Source organism: Mus caroli, chromosome 18 (genome assembly GCF_900094665.2).
Source record: "Mus caroli chromosome 18, CAROLI_EIJ_v1.1, whole genome shotgun sequence".
NCBI lineage: Eukaryota > Metazoa > Chordata > Mammalia > Rodentia > Muridae > Mus > Mus caroli.
The window spans coordinates 21,602,002-21,621,083 of record NC_034587.1 but is presented as its reverse complement, the minus strand read 5'-3'; the positions used below and the strand labels follow the sequence as shown (position 1 = coordinate 21,621,083).

The following is a 19,082-nucleotide window of genomic DNA, read 5'->3' as shown; positions in this document are numbered from 1 at the left end:
CTTGTTTTTCATTTGTTACCTTTTAGAGTGTTGTCTAGCTATGTTGGCATTCTTTTTAAAAACAGAGTTTCAAGTTCTATGACAGTCTTCAGTAGTTAACCCTAAGTAGTTAACAATCTATTTTGAACATTATTACTCTAATTGCCCAATTTTGTAAGACACCAAATAGATCTTTATCTTCATTTGTGAGCATTTCTTTTCTTTTGTGTACAGTGTTTGGCTTTCATGTTTTCCCATAATCTGGTTTATAAAATAATGTTCTCTTTTCTAGTCGCCGAGATGACATGGAATCTGTGTGGACTGGAGTCAGGAAGACTGCCAGGGCTTGCTGGCCACCAGCCCAGTTCTAGATTCAACGAGAGTGAATATGGCAGAGAGGAATAGAATGGACACCTGCTGTCCTCTTGTACATGTTCAAGGAGACGGGGATATGTTGGAACATGTGTGCATATAACTCAATGGTAGAGTACTTTCCTAACATGCCTAAGACCCTAGGCGGAAACTCTAGCACCACAAGATTCATCAGTTAATTATAGTACATGGCTCCTAGGAAGCCAATCTGAAAGTCCTGCTTTTAGTTCTGTGAATGCACTACTAACAAAAGCTAAAATTTAGTAATTAGAATACCGGTTATCCAAATAACCCAGCATATTAAATCTAGAATTACTTTCATGTTGCACACCCTGCCTATCATTACAACCAGAAGGAAATAATCACCAGATGAAAACCCTGAACTCTTTACATCTTCCTTCCCATGCTAACTGGCTTCCCACACTGGGGCCATGGAGAAGTCTGAATACCAAGCCAGGGGCCACGCACTGTGTCCAACAAGGCAGAAGGAAGTAAAGAGAAAGGGAGGGCAGGAGCAGGAGTGCCCCAGGGATGCCCCCAGCTGCTTCCTTTTGTAGCAAGCGGAGCATGAGCTACTTCAACGGCAGGAACAAGTCAGACACAAGTTTTAACAAGCAGTTACAGTGAGCACTAATGGCTGTGGAAGGCCTGCTCTCTAATCTCTCACCAGCATGAGGACACTGTCAATTAGGACAGCATTTGAAACTATGTTTAAACAGTGCAGACCTCAAAGACTGAAAAGCCCAAGAAAATGAGACACAGAAAGCTATCAATGACTTACTGAAAGCTCAGACATTAAAAACAGTAACATGTGCAGGTAAAAGAGGCCTCTGCTAGGATAGGGGTGTAGCTCAGCTGGTGGAATGCTTGCCTAGCATGTATGAAGCCCCAGGTTCCATCCCAAGCGCCACTGTGATGGTGCAGGACTGTGATCCCCGAACTCAGGACACAGAAGAGTTCCCCAGACCTCATCTTGGAAAGGAAAGAAGAGGAGAGAGGAAAGGCAATGGACAATGTCTGTAATTGCAGTGCGACAAAACCCGGCAGTCTAGCTGAGGATACCAAAAGCTGAGTCCCACTCAATAGCAGCTGTCATTTTAGGAGGTACAACTTGGCCAGAAATCTCTGTCCCTCTATGTGAAAATGTTCACAAAATTTGCCACCAAAGACTACTGCTTTTTCTATCTAATCAGATGGAAACAAAGTAGAGAGAAAATACCTTGGATTTGTTTCTACACAGCTGGTCCAGTCATTGATTTCTTGGTTGGTCTTGTTCCAGGAGTATATACAAATCTTCCCACTCTCTAATCCAATTGCAACAATGTATCTGTTTTTTTTTTTTTTTTGGGGGGGGGGGGGAAGATGACAGAGGTTGGTTTAGCATGAATTTCTCTTATCTCTACCTGCTCTTGAGTGCTTCCTCAGTGTCTCAATTGCCCATCCCATACTGCTTTGCTGAGTCTCTGCAGAAGGTACATGTAGGTCCACCTGTCCTAAGCTGCCAAGCCCTCAAGTGTTTTCCCAGCACATGCACTGAGCCCTGTTCTCCTAGGCTGTTTGTAACAGAAAGCAAGGTGGTGCACAGACTAGAATAAGAACCTTCATTTCTACTCCTATTTGACCACCAATCACAGAATTCTAAGACTTAAAACTTCTTACAAGAAGCAGAAGCACCTTGAAAGCAGTAGCAATTCTGAAGGTGCATCCACACACCAAGACAAACAGTAAGTGAGATGCTACTGAACAACCAACCAGGCTTCACAGAAACTGACCTCTGGGCTGGGTTAAGCACAGGGCAGACACTGACAGCTGTCACAGAACTGCCCACATCCAGGATCGAGGAGCAGGGACGGATGGGGTGCTCCATGGGGTTATGGCTGGAGTTACACTCGCCCCAGACAACCACCTAGAGCACAAATCACACAGTGAGGCATCTTCCGCAAGGTTTCTAGTGCTGTATTCCAGTGGGGTTTTTGTACAGCACAGAGAAGCCACAGTGTGCCAGACACAGGATGAGATCTCAGAAACAGAAGTGGACCAGAGAGCATGGAGTGTTGTCTATTATGTTCTGTAACACACAACATGGTTCCAATGCACTGAAATCCCACCCATCATGCCTTGCCTACAGTTGCCTTGCTACATATTAGTTAGAGAGGAAGTGAAGCTCCTCTTCTACACTACCTAATTCTCAGGCAGTCAACTTGGCTATCAGGAGGACAGAACGTTGACAATACATCCTGCATAAGACACACAGCTTCCCTGTGAGCCCAGGGCTCAAGGTTATTTGACTGGCACACAGAAACGGAGAAGGAAGCAGGGCTCCAAAGGCAGGACCAAAGCCTGATTCTGAACAGGCTCTGGAAAGCACACATTGCTGAAACTGCAGCAAATGCACTTGGTCTGTTTTAGCCAACATATCCCTGAGAGTTAGGTAGACAGAGCCTGCATCCTCAGCACCCAGCCAGACTGGGAGAATGATACTGGCAGGTCCACGGTGATGTGCTTAGTATGCACCAGGCCCAGCTTGCCGGCTCTGTTCCAGGTATCCAGATTGCTTTCACAAAGGGAAGTTGAGGAAAGGAAACACTACACCGTTCTACCAGCCCTGGACTAAGAAACTCAGAAAAGACAATACTCTAAGGAGCACGAGAGCAGAGGGACGGCCAGGAGCCATGGGCAGTCCTTAGGCACTGGGCAAGGGTGAGCTCAAGCACAGAGGGCTGCCTAGTTCCCTGAGTTTGTCAAGCTTCAGTCATGTTCTGCTCTTCCATCACTAAATTAGACAGTCATAACCTTTATTACCAAAAACTGGGAACAGGGAGATGGCTGAGTCTTTAAAGGCTTGTCACACAAACACTAGGGCCTATGTTTGATTCCCAGGACCCGTGTTAAAAATAAAACCCAAACCAAAATAAACTAATCCCAAGCAAGGTGTTATACCCAAACCCTGCACCAATAATGTCCTGGCTCAACAGCCACAAATAAAGCCCATTCCCAGGAGTGTGTCACTCAGGACACAGGAGTGCTGTCTCCAGCCCTAACCGCTCTCCTGGGTTCTCCCTTAACCAAACTGGGACTACCTGATAACAGAAACTGACCAAGAGTTCTTCTCTTCATGTTTCAGAGAATATATTTATAAAGCTTAAAAAGAAAAACCCTTTTAATATACATGTATAATGAAGAAGTCATGAACTAATTTGTAAACATCACGAGTAAGGCAGAACAATGTGCTCTTAAATATAACTGCAAAAACATTATCTCACATTTGTAAAAATATTAAGTTTTACCTTTGGTTGAGAAACAAAACTTACCTTTTTGTCTCGACTTCCAGTGAAGAAGTACTTGCTATCAGGACTCCAGTCACAAGACCAAATGATTCTACTATGCACAGAAGTAATTTTGTTGGTGAATGCAAAGAGACTAAAAAATGGATCTGAAAATTAAAACAAAAACATTACCACATATACACTGCTCACAAAGCAGGACAGGTGCTCTGTGAGGCACCAACATAACTCAGAGGCCACTTGGCCTATGTGCACTGACCCTGCAGCAGAACCAGAAACGCTCCCTCAGCACAAGCCTGTGTGCACACGGCTCATACTGCCTCCACTTGCTAGTAACTGACAACAAGAATCTTTTACACATTCAACAAAAGGCTAATTTATGCTTCTAAAACAAGTCTGAAATGATTTAACTGTATTCCGGAAATAGCCATTTGCATATTACAGGAAAAAATACTACAAAGAGAGGAGGGAAGACATATTTTTTCTCATAATATATAAGCAGAAGGCTTAAAGGTAATTTCTAGCCTATATATTTACTATGAAACTGCTATGAAAAAAGAATAAATTTATTAATCCATAATCCAAAAAGATATAAGAAATTAACACCTACATCATTTATAGTATTTCAACCTTTTCTTTTTGTATTTATTTTTAACATCTGCTTATTTATTTATTTAGTGGGTGTGTGTGCACCCACATGCATATATAAGTGCTTGTCAGAGAACAAACAGCTTGTAGGACTTGGCTCTTTCCTTCCATGTGTGCATTCTAGCTACTGAAACTGGTCCTCAGCCTTGGTGGCAAGTGCCTTTACCCGTGGAGGCATCTTGGAGGTCCGAGCACTTCAACTTTTAAAATGAAGTGCTGCAAATTAGGAAGTCACTAGTGATGTCAAAGGAGAACAATTGCTCTAAACGTACAATGGTGTTACATCCTGACAAATGGATCTACTGAATGTCCTAGCTTACACAGTCTGCTGTAGAGTGGTAGCTTTCACCAGGACAGCTGTGGGTCCCCAACGCACACCACACACCACATGGCTAAGCTCAGGAGAAGATCAAGATTCAATTTCTGAAATGGGGTCTGTACAGTGGGCCTATCACCTTCACATGACTACGAGGAATGATCTGTGTCTGATCATGCCCACCCCTCTACAAATAATAAACAATTAAATCTTACAAAAGAAAAAGGTTTAAATAAAGCCAAGTGCTCTCCAGTTGCCCGAGAGCACTGAATTCTCACAGCCTGTCACAGGCTGTCTCCACCCTGTTGCCTTTCTCTTCATTTCACAGCTGCTAAACATGGATAAACGCCCATGATAGCCTTACTGAGAACTTTCACTACACGGGCTGCTTTACCGAACTCTGCGGAGGTCACATCCTGTCTCTTCCACAAAGACCAGGTTCGATCTCTGGAAACAGCCAGTAAGAACTTGTCATCAGGTGAGAAGGTCATCTGTGTAACGGTCAAAGTGTGGAAAGCAAGACTCTGCACTTGTTTCCAAGATGCCGTGCTCCAAAGAATGATAGCTGCGTGTTCCTTCTGAGATGCCTGCAGGCCAGAGATGAGACACCATGGGTATAGAAAAAAATCGAAAGAACACATTTAAAAGAGCTTAGTGTCTCGGTGGGTCTATTTTAATACATCTCTAACAAAAGCCTCCAGAAAACTCTAGGGAGGTCACACACAACCGCAGAGATGAATTTCTAAAAGATAACTCCTCAGGGACCCAGGCACAAAGAGAATGTCTGAACATTTAATAACAACAGTCGCGTGTGTGTTAACTGTGTGGTGAGCAGTTTAGAAGTCTCTATTCTGGTGAAGAAAGGAGTGAGTAGCACTGGACAGAGTCACTCCACAACAACAAATAGACTAAGGAAGAGGACTTCACCCTATTTACAAACCTACCAACAGAGCTTCAAAGCATAAAAGAAGGAATTGAGAAGGACAGGTAAATAACTCTCAGTGGAGTCAGAGACCTCAAACTCCACCAGGATAGCAAAGAGCATACACAGCTTACACCATCCTTAACTAACGCCCATGACTGACAGTCACTAATTCTATACCTTCCTTTCAACTGGACAGGAGATTTCACCACCAACAGATTTCAAAGGAGTCAAGGCATAATGTGGTCTTAAACTTAGTGAAACAAAAACAAAAAGCAGCAATAGAAAAAGGTTTTGTTTATGGACACTAAATAATACAGTTAAAAATAGTCAGGAGGCCAAAGGTGATCAAAAGGGTGCAAAGTGTTTTTCACTGAATAAAAACACAACATACTAAAGTTTGTAGAATGAATGCCTTATATGGACCAGCTCGTCCCAAGGTTATGCTACAGCTGAGACAGAAGAAAAATGCAGACAAATCCAGGTGAACTTTGTTGCACTGACAGAAGGCAGAGGTGCACGTGAATGCATGGATGAACACACACACACACACCATGAAGACTAGGTAAGGAGAGGTATAGAGGTATTTCCAGTACAAAGAATAAAAAGATGGCATCTGGTGGTTTGCATGCAATGTCCCCCATAGTCTGGGCATTTGTAGGAGTATGTATGGTCTTGCTGGAGAAAGTACGCCACTGGTAGAGGGCTCTGAGGTCAAAAGACTCTCCCTATTTCTCTGTTTTCCATTTGTGGCTTGATAGGCAAACTCTCAGCTCTTAGCTGTTCTGTTGCCATGGATGCCTGCTGACACATTTCCCCACTATGTGGGTGACTGACTCTTATTCTTCTGGAACTGTAAGACCACACAAACCCTTCCTTCAACAGTTGCCTTAGACATGGTTTTTACCACAACAATAGAAAACCAGCATCTCTACTGATTCTGCAGCTACTGAAAAGGCCCTAAGGGATGGCTGTATAACACACAGGCTTATTTAGCAGCCATTAAAGGATTCACTTGTAGTGTGGCATTTTGAATGACAATGGCTCCCATAGGCTCATAGATTTGAATACTTTGTCATTGAAAGGTTTAAGAGGTGTGGCCTTGTTGGAAGAAGTGTGTCATTGGAGGTGAGCTTTGAGGTGTCAAGCCAGTTTCAGTGTCTTTCCTTTCCTGCTGCCTGTAGATCCAGGTACAGAATTCTAAGCTTCTTCTCCAGTACCATGTTTGCCTGCATGCTGCCAAGCTCCCCACCGTGATGAAAATGGACTGACCCTCTGAAACCAGTAGCCAGCCCCAATTAAAAGGCTTTCTTTTTATAAGAACTGCCTTGGTATCTTAACAGCAATTGAATACTGACTAGATTAAAACGCTAGTTTTTACTTAAAACTAAGTTAAACTAAGGTTTAAAACCTTTCCCAGGCCGAGCAGTGGTGGCGAACACCTTTAATCCCAGCACTTGGGAGGCAGAGGCAGGCGAATTTCTGAGTTTGAGGACAGCCTGGTCTACAAAGTGANACCCTGTCTCAAAGAAAAAAAAAAAAAAAAAAAAAAAAAAAAAAACAAAAACAAAAACAAAAACAAAACAACTCTTTCCCACAAAACCCACTTCCATCATGAACATTCTACAAAACTATTGGAGGGGTTTGGCGAGATGGCTCAGTGGTCAAGAACACTGGCTGCACTTCTGGTTCAGTTCCCAGGAGTCACAGGATGGCTCACAACTGCTTCTAACTGCAGAAGAGGGCAGGGGATTTCTTGGTTCTGGATGCATGAATATGGCACAGAGACATACACTCAGGCAAACACTCATACAATTTAAAAAAGGGCAAATCCAGTTTTATAAGCTCATCAGGGAAATTATAGAGAAGGAGATATTTCCATGAGGCTCAAATTGCTCATTCCTTAAAACCAAAGGAAACTACGCTGGTTTGCTGCTGCTGCTGCTGCTGCTGCTGCTGCTGCTGCTGCTGCTGCTGTTCTAAGTTTTCTGAAACAGGGTCTTAGGTAGCCCTAACTGGCTTCAAATCTTACAGCTGTAGCTGAAACTGACCTCAGGTTCCTGCTCTTCCTGCCGCTACCTCCCAAGAACAGAGACTGCAGGTGTGTCCTGTCACTTTAAAAGGCCTTTTACCTTTATCTATTTCTCATGTCTGTGGGCGGTGGTATGGGGAGAGGGAGCCATCTGTGGATGCTGGTCCACCATGCAGATAGTAGTGATCAGACTCGGTCCTAATGGTATGCCTTTACCTACTGAGCACAGCATCAGTCCTTGGTAAGCTCTTAACAAACTTGTATTGAACTGAATTGAATAATATGTAGAGAAATGGGGTTTGGTTCTAGGAATGGTAAAAAAAAAAAAAAAAAAAGATTAAAAATCATACAATGTGCTTGGTATGGCTCATGGCTTCAGTCCCAGTAATTGGGAAGTAAGGCAGGCAGATCTCTCTAAGTTCAATGCCAGCCTGGTGTACAAAGTAAATTTTCTTATCTCAAAAAAACCATATAAAATATATAGGAAAAAGGTCTCATAACCATGTGCTGAGAGCAGACACCAAAACCTCTCAGCTTTCCAGAGGCATTGTGTGGAGAGCAGCACTGCACGAGGTGGGCAGGTAGCTGAGACAGTGACAGCTATTTTACTTTGACTCTAAAATTATTCTAAAAGGTCATCCCTAGGGGAAATTAAAGACTCGTACAAAGAAGGCGCGTTATTCAGACATTGCTAAAATTCTCTTCAAACTGATGTACAGATTCACTACCATCCCCAGAGACTGTAGAAACTGTAATAAAACAAACCAGAACATACAGTTGGTAATAACCTTCCTAATTTAAAGGTGTGTCATACAAATAACACTTGGCAGGAGACGCTCACAAGATCTCAGCCCTCTCAGAAGCTGTCGGCCTGGAATGGCTGCTGAGGAATCTCTCTGACCATGACTGGAGGGTGGGGAGCGAGCACAGCACAGCACAGCACAGCACAGCACAGCACAGCACAGCACAGCACAGGCCCTCAGCAGGGCCGGCCAGCGGGGATGAGCCGCATCTTCAAGCTCATCTGTGTTAAACTTGGGGAAGCCAAAGCTCTTTGCCACATGGATCTGCCAGTGGACAGGGAACTGGACCTTGGCCCTGCACAGGGCCTCAATCACATGGTCTTTACCCTGCAGCTTGGTGAAGACAGACATATGATCTGGCCCCTGTGCTCTGAAGCCTCTCAAAGCCACCCCCATACATGGCTGGAGCCTAGACTGGGGACAAAATGAGATCCCAAACATGCATACATAGCAGCCAACTAACTCTGTCGCCAAGGCCCCAAATGACAACACAGGCTGCACTCTCCCAAGGAGCTGCTGCTGCAGCCACTGCACACCCCTGTAAGGAAAAGGCCTGGGCAGCCTACCTAGCTCCCAAGAGCATTCTCTTGAGTGATGTGAGCACTGAAAAATGTCACGTGCACATTGTTTGTGTATGTGCACAGGGATCAGTACCCCAAACCCAAACTTTTCAAGGATACACTCTAAGAAAGAATGAGTTCTAAAGTGGATTTAAAAATGTAATCATATGTTTTTAAAGAAAGATGAGGAGAAGAAAATATGAAAAAGATTCAGGCAATGGTACCTAACGGGCCGTTTCATGCAGACTCTGCCCATATCTGCTGAATTTACAAAAGCCTAGTGTCTATAATTACCCGTGACTGAGTAAAAGTAAATACACACACCCCACAAACACCCTACCTTGCAAGCAGAGGCAAGTAGAGTCTTGGAATTGTTACAGGCCACACAAACTATCTCATAGCCATGTCCGTACCTAAAAGTGAAAGAGAAAGGATATGCCTTTACTTTACACTGTAAAAAGACTACAGAGAAAGGATCGCTGCCTAAACCTAACTCACATGCCGTCACGGAATGTCACATTTGCCTAGCTAACTGTATAGGAAGAAACCCAGGAACCCAGAGAAAAACAACAGCTCCCAAGGTAGCGTCCCTCCACACAGGTTTTCATGTCTCACGGCCACCAACCTGAGCATCCACCATGGAAACATGTTGCTGGGAACCCACAAAAATAAAACCGTCTGGCTGAGTAACGAAGAGAAACAGAGACTATTCTAGACTTCTCTACCTGGGAAATTAACACCAACTGACTGGCAAACATAATAAACAACAATATAAAACAAACAAGAAGAAAATTAAAAACCCCATGAGGTTCTCTCATCCCTAGGACGCTCCATTGGGCAGGAGGGCCCCGTAGGTAGGAGGAAGGGGAAGGCCAGCGTCAAGAGGAGACCCTTAAGCCACACTAACTTCAGGACAGTTCAACTTACAGTTTCTGAATCTCAGGCCACAGGGTGTTCTGCAGAAGGTGATCCTCAGTGGGAGGTTCTACAAGACATTTTTAATTCTATCATACATTTTGAATACTACATATTCTTTTTCTCTCTTTAGCCAAATACAAAGTAAAAGCCACCACTCTACTTTAGGTCCCCAATCACAGAGTAGACTGTGTGTGCTAAGGATTTCATTAACTTGTCGTTTTGTCATGTCTTACCATTAAGGACAGCGGGCTGAAAGGTCACCTGGGGAGACCCAAAGGCAGGGCCTATGAGCTCATCCTCCTCAAAGGGCTGAGAGGCTATGTCTCCTAGTTTAGAGAGACACAGATAACATGAACAGAGGGGCCATGACAGTGCCGCAAAGCTACATATCAGAGAGCAGCAGCCTTCCAAATAATTACCTCAGAGCTGTGCCTAGGTGCTGCAAATGTGTTTCTATTCTGGTATTTTCCAAACTAGCTCCTGAAGTAAGAATGAATTCCATAAGGATTCTGTCCATTTTTTTTCACCTAGCTATTTGCAAGGGTGTGTATATATATATATATATGGTCTGTTATATATGCAATATATATTTTGCATATATAAATTTTGCATATATAACTGATCATTCAAGTTGCTCACAATCTCACTGGTGACTGAATGGCTCTATGAAATCCTGGGTGAGAACTGTTCCTGTGTCAGTGGCTACATGTGAATAGAGCAGTTATCACAAAATAGGAGGTTTTAAAACAGTCATACAGGAACACTGGGAGTGCATTACACAAATCTGTAACTAAGTTTTAAGTACTAGAGCCATTCAATTATTTTGGAAACTAAATCCTTACCCTGAAAGAGAGCTTTATTTGACAGCCCTAATGCAGGAACAGTGGCTCCTTCTGGAAGATCATAGTCCTGGAGAATGAAAGGCACATTTCAGACATTAAAAGTTACTGATACGTCAAGTACCACAAAAAAAGTCTTGTTCATAAATGCAGAGAACAATTCCAGCCTGTTGTGTGTGGCTGCCATCTTTCCAACTCCTGAACTGGCAGATGCCACTCCAAGCAATCCCTCTCCAACAGACAGGTCCTACCCGCCATCCCACCTTCCCCACAGTGCAGTGGGTTGCAGACTCTAACAGTACTATAAAATGTAAGGCCAAGGTCTCTGCCTCCCCACCAAAAGCCTCAAGGGATGCCCCCAAGACAGAGAAGTAGCCCGAAGACACATAGTCATGACATTTTTACTACATATATGTAAATAACTTAAAGCTACTTTTACAACTCAGTGAAATATGAGTGGAAGAGGAACTCTGCCTAGACCCTGCACTCACATGTGAGCCATATGCTAACCACCAGGAATGGTATACAACCATATGCTGAGTGTTTACCAATTCAGCTCTACACAGACTCTGCAAGTAGACATGAGTGATAGGAACTTAAAACACCAAAGGACTGAGAACGGCGACCTGGCTGGGTAATGCTGCATGCTGTCCCATACACTGTGGAAAGGGCAGCGAGAGGCAACCCAGCACTCGTCATGAGGACAAAGTCCGCTATAGCACACAGAACCAAGTATATGTCCGGAGCTAAACCTTTCCTGGAATCCCAGGAACAGCACTTCATTTCCTAGAACTTGACAGACCCTGAACCTGCTCTCCCTCCATCCTTCAGCAACTGAGAAAGCTGAGGCAGGAAGTGCTGCCATTGAAGCCTTTCCTACTCTGCTGCTAAGCCCCTCACACTCTGGGCTCCCACAGAATCCTCTCCTTCCACAGTGCTTTTCATGCCATTCTTCCAACAGCACCAATATGAGCGATTATTAACTGCCACCTAAAGCCCTCCAGCACGCTCCTTCAATTCTCCAGTTCCCTCTTCAACAGCCTCAGCAGCTCTGGCTTCCCTCTCCCACCCATCTATCTACCTTTTACCTGTGACCCAACTCTTAGTAATAAAGTATAAACAGGCACTTATGTGCAATAGAACCATTCTCTATAGCCAACTACTTCATTATCTTGCTCTCTCTCTCTGTCTCTGTCTTCCTCTCTGTCCCGTGTCCCCCCCCCCCCCCCCCCCCCCCCCCCCCCCCCCCGCCTCTTGTTTTGTTGTAGACAGGTCTCACTACATAGCTTTAGTTGACCTAATACTCACTATGGAGACCAGGCTGACCGTGAACTCATATACATCTGCCAGCCTTTGCTTTTCTTTCTTTTCTTTTCTTTTTCTTTCTTTTTTTTTTTCTTTTTCTTTTGTAGCTCTGCCTGTCCTGGAACTCACTTTGTAGACCAGGCTGGCCTCGAACTCAGAAATCCACCTGCCTCTGCCCCCCCCATCCCCCCCCTCCACACCCGAGTGCTGGGATTAAAGGCGTGCGCCACCATGACCGGCCAGCCTTTGCTTTTCAAGCACAGGCATTAAAGGCATACACATCTAATTCACAATCTTATAATCCACGTTATTTGTTTTCTTCAGCACTAGAACCATGGAATGGATCATGTACATGCCACATAACACAAGCTGAATTTTAAATCCAAATTCAAATATTTTTCTAAGTACCCCAAATCTTATGTAAAAAGCAGACATAAATAAACAAAAATAAAAAATAAGTCTCATTAAAAAAATATGTCCCAGTAAAACATTTCAGTGGGGCTAGACATGGCTCAGTGGTTGGGAGCACTGCTGCTGTCCACAAAGACACTGGTTCCATCCCCAGCGTCCACACGGTGGCTCACAGTCAGCTGTGAGGTCCAGGAGCTCCTCCTCTTCTGGCCTCTTAGGCACTGCATTTATATGATACTCAGACATATATACAGGCAAAACACTCATACATACAAGTCATAGTAACTTTAATTTTTAAAAAAATGGCTCATTATTCTAATTGGTGAGCTCTTTCTTTCACAACTTATTTTCCCGTCATATGATGCAGTTATTAGGCCAGAAGTGGTGGCACATATCTTTAATCCCAGCACTTGGAAGGAAGACACAGGTGGATCTCTACAAGTTTGAGGCTAGCCTGGTCTATGCAGCAAATTAGAGCCCAGTCAAGGCTACATAATGAGATATTGTCTCAAAATAATTTAAATAAAAGATGCAGCGATTAACTCTTCCTAACCTATTAGTTCAGTGCCCCACTTCTGCCCTACAGAAAGACTGGAATCTTTATCAAGATAAGCTTTGTCCATCACTCGATCCAGTCACCTACAGTAGAGACAACATTTGACAATCATATTATCATCATATCAATGAACATGATATTGCTGTTTTAGAGTCTTGAACTCATTTGTTACACAAAGATCTGTATTTATTTATTTTATTTATTTATTTAAGAGTTATTTTCTGTGTTCATGAGTGTTTAGCCCACATGTATATGTGTGCACCACATATGTGCCTGGTGCCTGTGGAGGTCAGAAAGCACCTGATCTCCTGCAACTGGAGTTAAGGAAGGTTGTGAACCACCACACGGGTGCTGAAAATGAAACTCAGGTCCTCTGCAAGACCAGCAAATGCTCTTCACTGCTGAGCCATCTCTCCATCCGTGTTTAACACGATAACCACTACATGTCATGGCTCCCATAAAAGTCTATGAAACCTGAAACATGACTTAACTTTTTTCTACCTGTATGCTATATCTAAATTAGAGAAATACTCACATCAGAGAGCATGTGACTTAGTGACTGTCGGGAAATGACACTAAAATTTTCCACAAAATTCCGAGGAGCAGAAAAAACACGAAGAACTTTCTCGTCTGCTCCAGACACAAACTGAAACCGATCAATCATTGCCAAACACTTGATGTTGTATCCATGTATCTGAGGCCTTGCGATCTCATGCCAAGTGACCTGGGGTTAAAACACAGCACATATAATGAAAACCAGTGCACACTTCAAAACTCAGTCCTCTTGAACAAACAAAATGCAGGATGCAAAACTTGCCACTGCCAAATAGTTCCCATTGCCAGCAATCCAGTGGTGTGCAGTGACGTCCCATGGTAGCCTCAGCCTGAACGTCCTAATGCAGGCTACTCACTTGGGAAATGTCAAGTGGGAGGAAGGCCCTGAATTAAGGAGGAAGATGTCTTACCTGTGATCGGTCCTTCTGGTCCTTCTTCTTCCATGGAGCGAAAAGGCGAGTGGTCTGATCGGTGCTGGTAGTGATAATGAACTCTCCCTCTGGATCCCACATCAGGTCTTGGACGCCATCGAAGTGTCCTGAAATGACAATCTCTGGAGCCCACTGCCTCTGCAATGAAAATGAGCATACACATAGACAAAATAAGCAGGGACCACCAAGAGGAAACTGCTAAATATTCAAGATCAGATCATAAAATAAAAGGAGCTGTTTCCCAACCAACATGAAACTGTAATATGCAAATGTGTGCTGTATCCTTTGAAACAGTAATTGTGGGAAACTTCCCAGCAGCCAGATAGCTTGATGTTACCTGTCTCTCAGCTCTCCTGTAAACCAGGTATTAAATAATGACCACCATGCAAATGAATTAGGAGGACTAAATGAGTTTATACTCATGAAGTATGCAGACAATGACAGCATATTCCATGTGCTCGCTGAACACTTATTAAACTCCATAGGGAAGAAAGAATATTAAGTCAAATGAGATGGATTTTGAGTGGGAACCTAAAGCGTTTCTATATTAAATTAGAGGGCTTGGCCAAATATGCTAGTGCACACCTCTAAACCCAGCACTGGGGAGGCGAAGCTGAGAGAGCTCTATGAGTTTAGGTTAGCCTAATCTACAAAGAGAGCTCAAGGACAGCCAGATCTACACAGAGATACCCTGTCTCAAGAACGAAAGTTACAGGACCTGTGGGTACAAAGACAGAGGGATGAACCACACCAAGTTGGTCTACCTGTTCAACTCACAACAGCAATCATGGACACCGAGGCCGCCACATCCCTGCCCCCACAACCCCTTTTTCAATAAATTCAAGTAAGAGGAAAATGAAATTAACTATGCAACCAACAGGTTGTTCAAAGCCAAGCCTAATGAATATAGAGTATTTTCTTCTGTTTTATTTAAACAGGTTCTCGCCGGGCGTGGTGGCGCACGCCTTTAATCCCAGTACTCGGGAGGCAGAGGCAGGCGGATTTCTGAGTTCGAGGCCAGCCTGGTCTACAAAGTGAGTTCCAGGACAGTCAAGGCTACACAGAGAAACCCTGTCTCGAAAAACCAAAAAACCAAAAAAAAAAAACAAAAACAAACAAACAAACAAAAAAAACAGGTTCTCATGTAACCAAAGCTGGCCCCAAACATGCTTTAACCCAGAGGCTGGCACTAACCTCCTGATATTCCTATCCCTGCTTCCAAGCACTGGAATTACAGGCATGGACTAACATGCTGGCTCAATAATTGCACTAAGCTATATCTTGTAAGAACATATGGCAAAGAAATTATATTAATTCCCCTACCGTACAAGTACAGGTTGTAAAGGTAAGCTCTAATGGGTGCTTATAACAGGCTCTGAGTGCTATAGGCAGAACTCTGCAATTATCAGCACAGTTTTCCAATAGTAACTTCCTACTTGTTCATAAAAATCAGCCCTGGGCTGGGGAGATGGCTCAGTGGTTAAGAGTACTTGCTGAGCAATCATGAAGACTAGAGTTCAGATCTCAGCAGCCACGGAACAAGCCAGGCGTACTGAAAATGTCTGTAACTCCAGCTTGCAAGGACTCTCCTGTGCACAGGCAGGTATGAACACCTACATATACAACTGAGCACATACTCACACAAACATACATACATGCACACAAAGTAAATCTTTGAAAAATAAAGAATATCAATCTTGAAGGGTTAGAAAGATGGCTCAATAGTTAAGAGTCTATACTGCTCTTCCAGACCACCTAAGTTCAGTACCAAAAAAACCATGTCAGCCAGCTTACAACCACCAGTTCCAACAAATCCAATGCTCTCTTTCAGCTTCATTGGCACCTTTATTTACATGCACACACCCACACACAGACACATTAAAATAAATCTTAAAATTAATCTTGATCATGAACAGTTCATGTGGGCTCCTGCAGGAACTCTGTGTGCTCAGTTTTGCTGACAACCTAACACTGTTCTAAAAAACAAGGTCCATTTAAACCTCCCTCCCAGCAACAGATGGAAATCCTCTGCACAGGCACAGCGAGACTGTTCCCAGGTTTGAGTGCCTCCTTCCTCATCTTGTGCTTTTCTTCTGCAAAGGTCCTCAAAGTCCCGCTGAATTAAGGAAATAAGGTTAGAATTAAGAAAATAGTTCTAAACTAACGTCATAGACTTAGTGGCAGTTTTAACTGTGAAAGTAATCCTAAAGTTAAGTCAAAACGGAGTCTGGGAGACAAAATCTCCACTAGGACAGGAAGTTAAGATCTCAGAGGGATTAGTATCAAGGCCGCAAACCGAAATTGTAAAGGGAACTACTGGGCTAGTGAGACGGCTCAGAAATCAAGTCACTAGCCACCAAGCCTGCTGACAGCTGAGCTAAGTGCCACCCATAGGACAGGAGGAGGGCACGGGTCCTGCAGGCCGTCTTCTAACCTTTACCCCTGTGCACCAACATACCCACCCATGCACACCAACAAACGCACAAAAATTTGCAAAATATATTAAAATAGGAAGGTATAAGATATGAGTTCAAAATACAAGTCACATTTCACCAAATATTCTTATTTCTTTAGTTTGTTAAAATTTAAAAATCACTTACATAGCATCCAGACCCTGACTTTCATCTGTACATGATTGGGGGGAGGGGAGAGGACAGACAATCCAGGGCCTCAGATAAGCTGAGCCAATGCCACTGAGCCACACTGCAGACTCACATAGACAGCATCATTCAATACTGTCGCACTGCTATACAACTCTGCATTCTTCTTCCTAGAAAAGCCCAAACTTCTAACCTAGTATAAATACCACAGACTATCTTTAGAAATGAATGTCATTTCTGCTTAAATGTGCCTACTAGGAAAGCCCAAGTCAGCAAGAGGCCCACATGCTCGTACTGGGTTTACGGTACTCTGTTTCCAAAGGTGCATTGCTCCGTGGAATGCATGAGCGATGATCATGGTGCCATTTTCACCGAACTGGCAATCATAAAAGCCCAGGGTATTTCCACCTACTTCACCTACTCGGACCTACACAAGAACAGAAAAACACTTATCAATCAATCAATAGGTCCATTTCTCACACTAGAAAAGGAGTTTAGAGGGTAAGTTACAGTTTTTTTAATGTGCAATGTATACAAAGAGTAAAAATTTACTCTTTGAAAATTTACTTTAGGAAAATACTCTAAAAAGTTCCATTTTGTATTTCTTAAATATCTTACCTGTTCTAACCAAACCCCTGACTCTTCATCTGGAGCCCAGAGAATCATGGTTTTGTCCATGGAGGCAGACAGCAGTCTCACTGGCTGCTGCAGAACGCCATCTGAAGACAAAAACTATCTTTAGATGATCAAAAAGCAGAGTTGGGAGACTGCCAGGACAAAACAGAAGGGCAGGTAGCACACTGCCTGCTACAGCCAAGCCTGCAAAGGCAGGTGTGATGGCTCACACCTACAGCCCAGCACTCAGGAAGCTGAGGCAGAACCACTGCCTCAAACCCAAGGCCAGCCTGGGCTCCACTGTGAGACTGGACAAACAGCCATAAGATCTGCTCTAGTACACACAGCTGTGATCTATTTAGACAGTGGAATATTATAGGGTAATGAACCAGCGCTACATGAACCACTATGGCTGTATCTTGCAATCCTCCTGCCTCAGCCTCTCTAGTGGTGGAATCACAGGCACGGCACCATCATGTACAGTAAGATTATTTTTTAGTTTTCAATTAAGCCTGGCTTGCTAGAACAGGAAAAGTAAATCACACAGCTAAGCGAGCAGGCTCTGAGCTGCAGAGACGTAAACAGTGGGGCCTGGGCCAGAGCAGGTGCAGACTTCTGTGTTAAGGACAGTAGCGCACATGGGTCAGGAAAAGGGATGGGGTATGGGTTGGAAAGAAAGAGAGCACTATGCAAGGTTGCAATGCACACACTGGAGCTAGCTGAGAAGCATGGAACAGTGAAGAAGACGCGGGGCAGACATGCACTACCTAAGAGCTGAGTGCTGACCACCTGGGCATTAGTGATTGCTTTTCCTGGGTCAAAGAACCAGCCTGCGCCTTCCTCAGCTTTACAGCAGCACCAGCCTCAGCATGGTACCCTGTCCCTCCCTCATACACAGAGAGGAAGGGCAAAAGACAGAAGAGAAAAGCGTTGTTTTCCTACATACTGCCTCTCAGTGTCATCCCCTGCACATTATCAAGAAGAGTAAAGGTTCCAGTGAGGTTGGCTTGAGTCAATTTTCCTTACACTCCCGAATCCCACAGAAACTTTAAAGAAACAGAGCCAGCAGGATGGCAGTGTTAGCATCTTGCAGCAGCCGGCCAGACGTCAGCACACTGATTACACAGGTCAAGACGCCTCACATTTATGAACTTTAGTTCCCCTCAAAGCAATCCCCCGTTACATGTAATGAAGCAAAAGCTGTCGGTTGTCCTCCTACCTTTGTAAAATGAAGGCTGCCAATGAACTGCGTTTACCCAGTTTTCATGTCCAGCCAGCACTGTCTCCAGGGTAACCGCAGCCGTTGTTCTAACACCTACGACAGAAGCAACTCAGGGACCCTTCCTCATAGCTCTTCCAAAAAGAACATTTGTAAATTCAAGAGTGTTGTGTAATATGTTAAGAAATTAGAACAAAACATAATCCAAATTCAACAAAAAGAACAAACAAACAAACAAACAACCCCGTACTTCATTAACCTCTCCCACTAGAGAAAAAGCTAAACATAAATTTTCTCCTACATTTTTCTATTTTAAAGAATTAAGAATATATTTTACTATTTGAAATATTCCTAAAAAGGCTGTTACACAACAAAGAGCCAAATCACACATGATTACATTTTGAAACATCTCATGTATGACTCTTATGTGTCAGCTCAAAACTGAGGCTGGACTGGAGATCAGCTGTACTCTGCCTAGCATGTGAAGTCCGGGGTTTAATCTCCAGCACACCAAGGAAAAAAAATAGCCTTAAAGTAAAACCAAGGCTAGGGATATAACTCAGGTGAGAGGTGGGAGAGGGCAAGTCTGGCACACCACAGTCTGGCTTCCATCCATAGTGTAACATTAACAGGGCAGTGTGCACAGCCTGGCTTCCACCCCTAGTGTGACATTAACAGGGCAGTGTGCACAGCCTGGCTTCCACCCCTAGTGTGACA

The 19,082-nt window shown here is 43.8% G+C and overlaps 1 protein-coding gene across 1 annotated transcript in view; it reads right to left on the bottom strand.

Moving 5' to 3' along the window:
* LOC110284808 (elongator complex protein 2) overlaps positions 1 to 19,082 on the bottom strand; it is a 33,801-nt gene that overhangs the window by 1,249 nt on the left and 13,470 nt on the right. The window contains exons 9-21 of the mRNA XM_021150718.2: positions 18,366 to 18,461; positions 17,150 to 17,250; positions 16,827 to 16,958; positions 13,911 to 14,069; positions 13,481 to 13,669; positions 10,677 to 10,743; positions 10,068 to 10,160; positions 9,844 to 9,901; positions 9,257 to 9,329; positions 4,994 to 5,186; positions 3,663 to 3,784; positions 2,124 to 2,257; positions 1,571 to 1,678 (exon numbers count right to left, since the gene is read on the bottom strand). Of these exons, the coding sequence (XP_021006377.1) occupies positions 1,571 to 1,678; positions 2,124 to 2,257; positions 3,663 to 3,784; positions 4,994 to 5,186; positions 9,257 to 9,329; positions 9,844 to 9,901; positions 10,068 to 10,160; positions 10,677 to 10,743; positions 13,481 to 13,669; positions 13,911 to 14,069; positions 16,827 to 16,958; positions 17,150 to 17,250; positions 18,366 to 18,461 (1,525 nt within the window). The remainder of the gene's footprint in view (positions 1 to 1,570; positions 1,679 to 2,123; positions 2,258 to 3,662; positions 3,785 to 4,993; positions 5,187 to 9,256; positions 9,330 to 9,843; positions 9,902 to 10,067; positions 10,161 to 10,676; positions 10,744 to 13,480; positions 13,670 to 13,910; positions 14,070 to 16,826; positions 16,959 to 17,149; positions 17,251 to 18,365; positions 18,462 to 19,082) is intronic.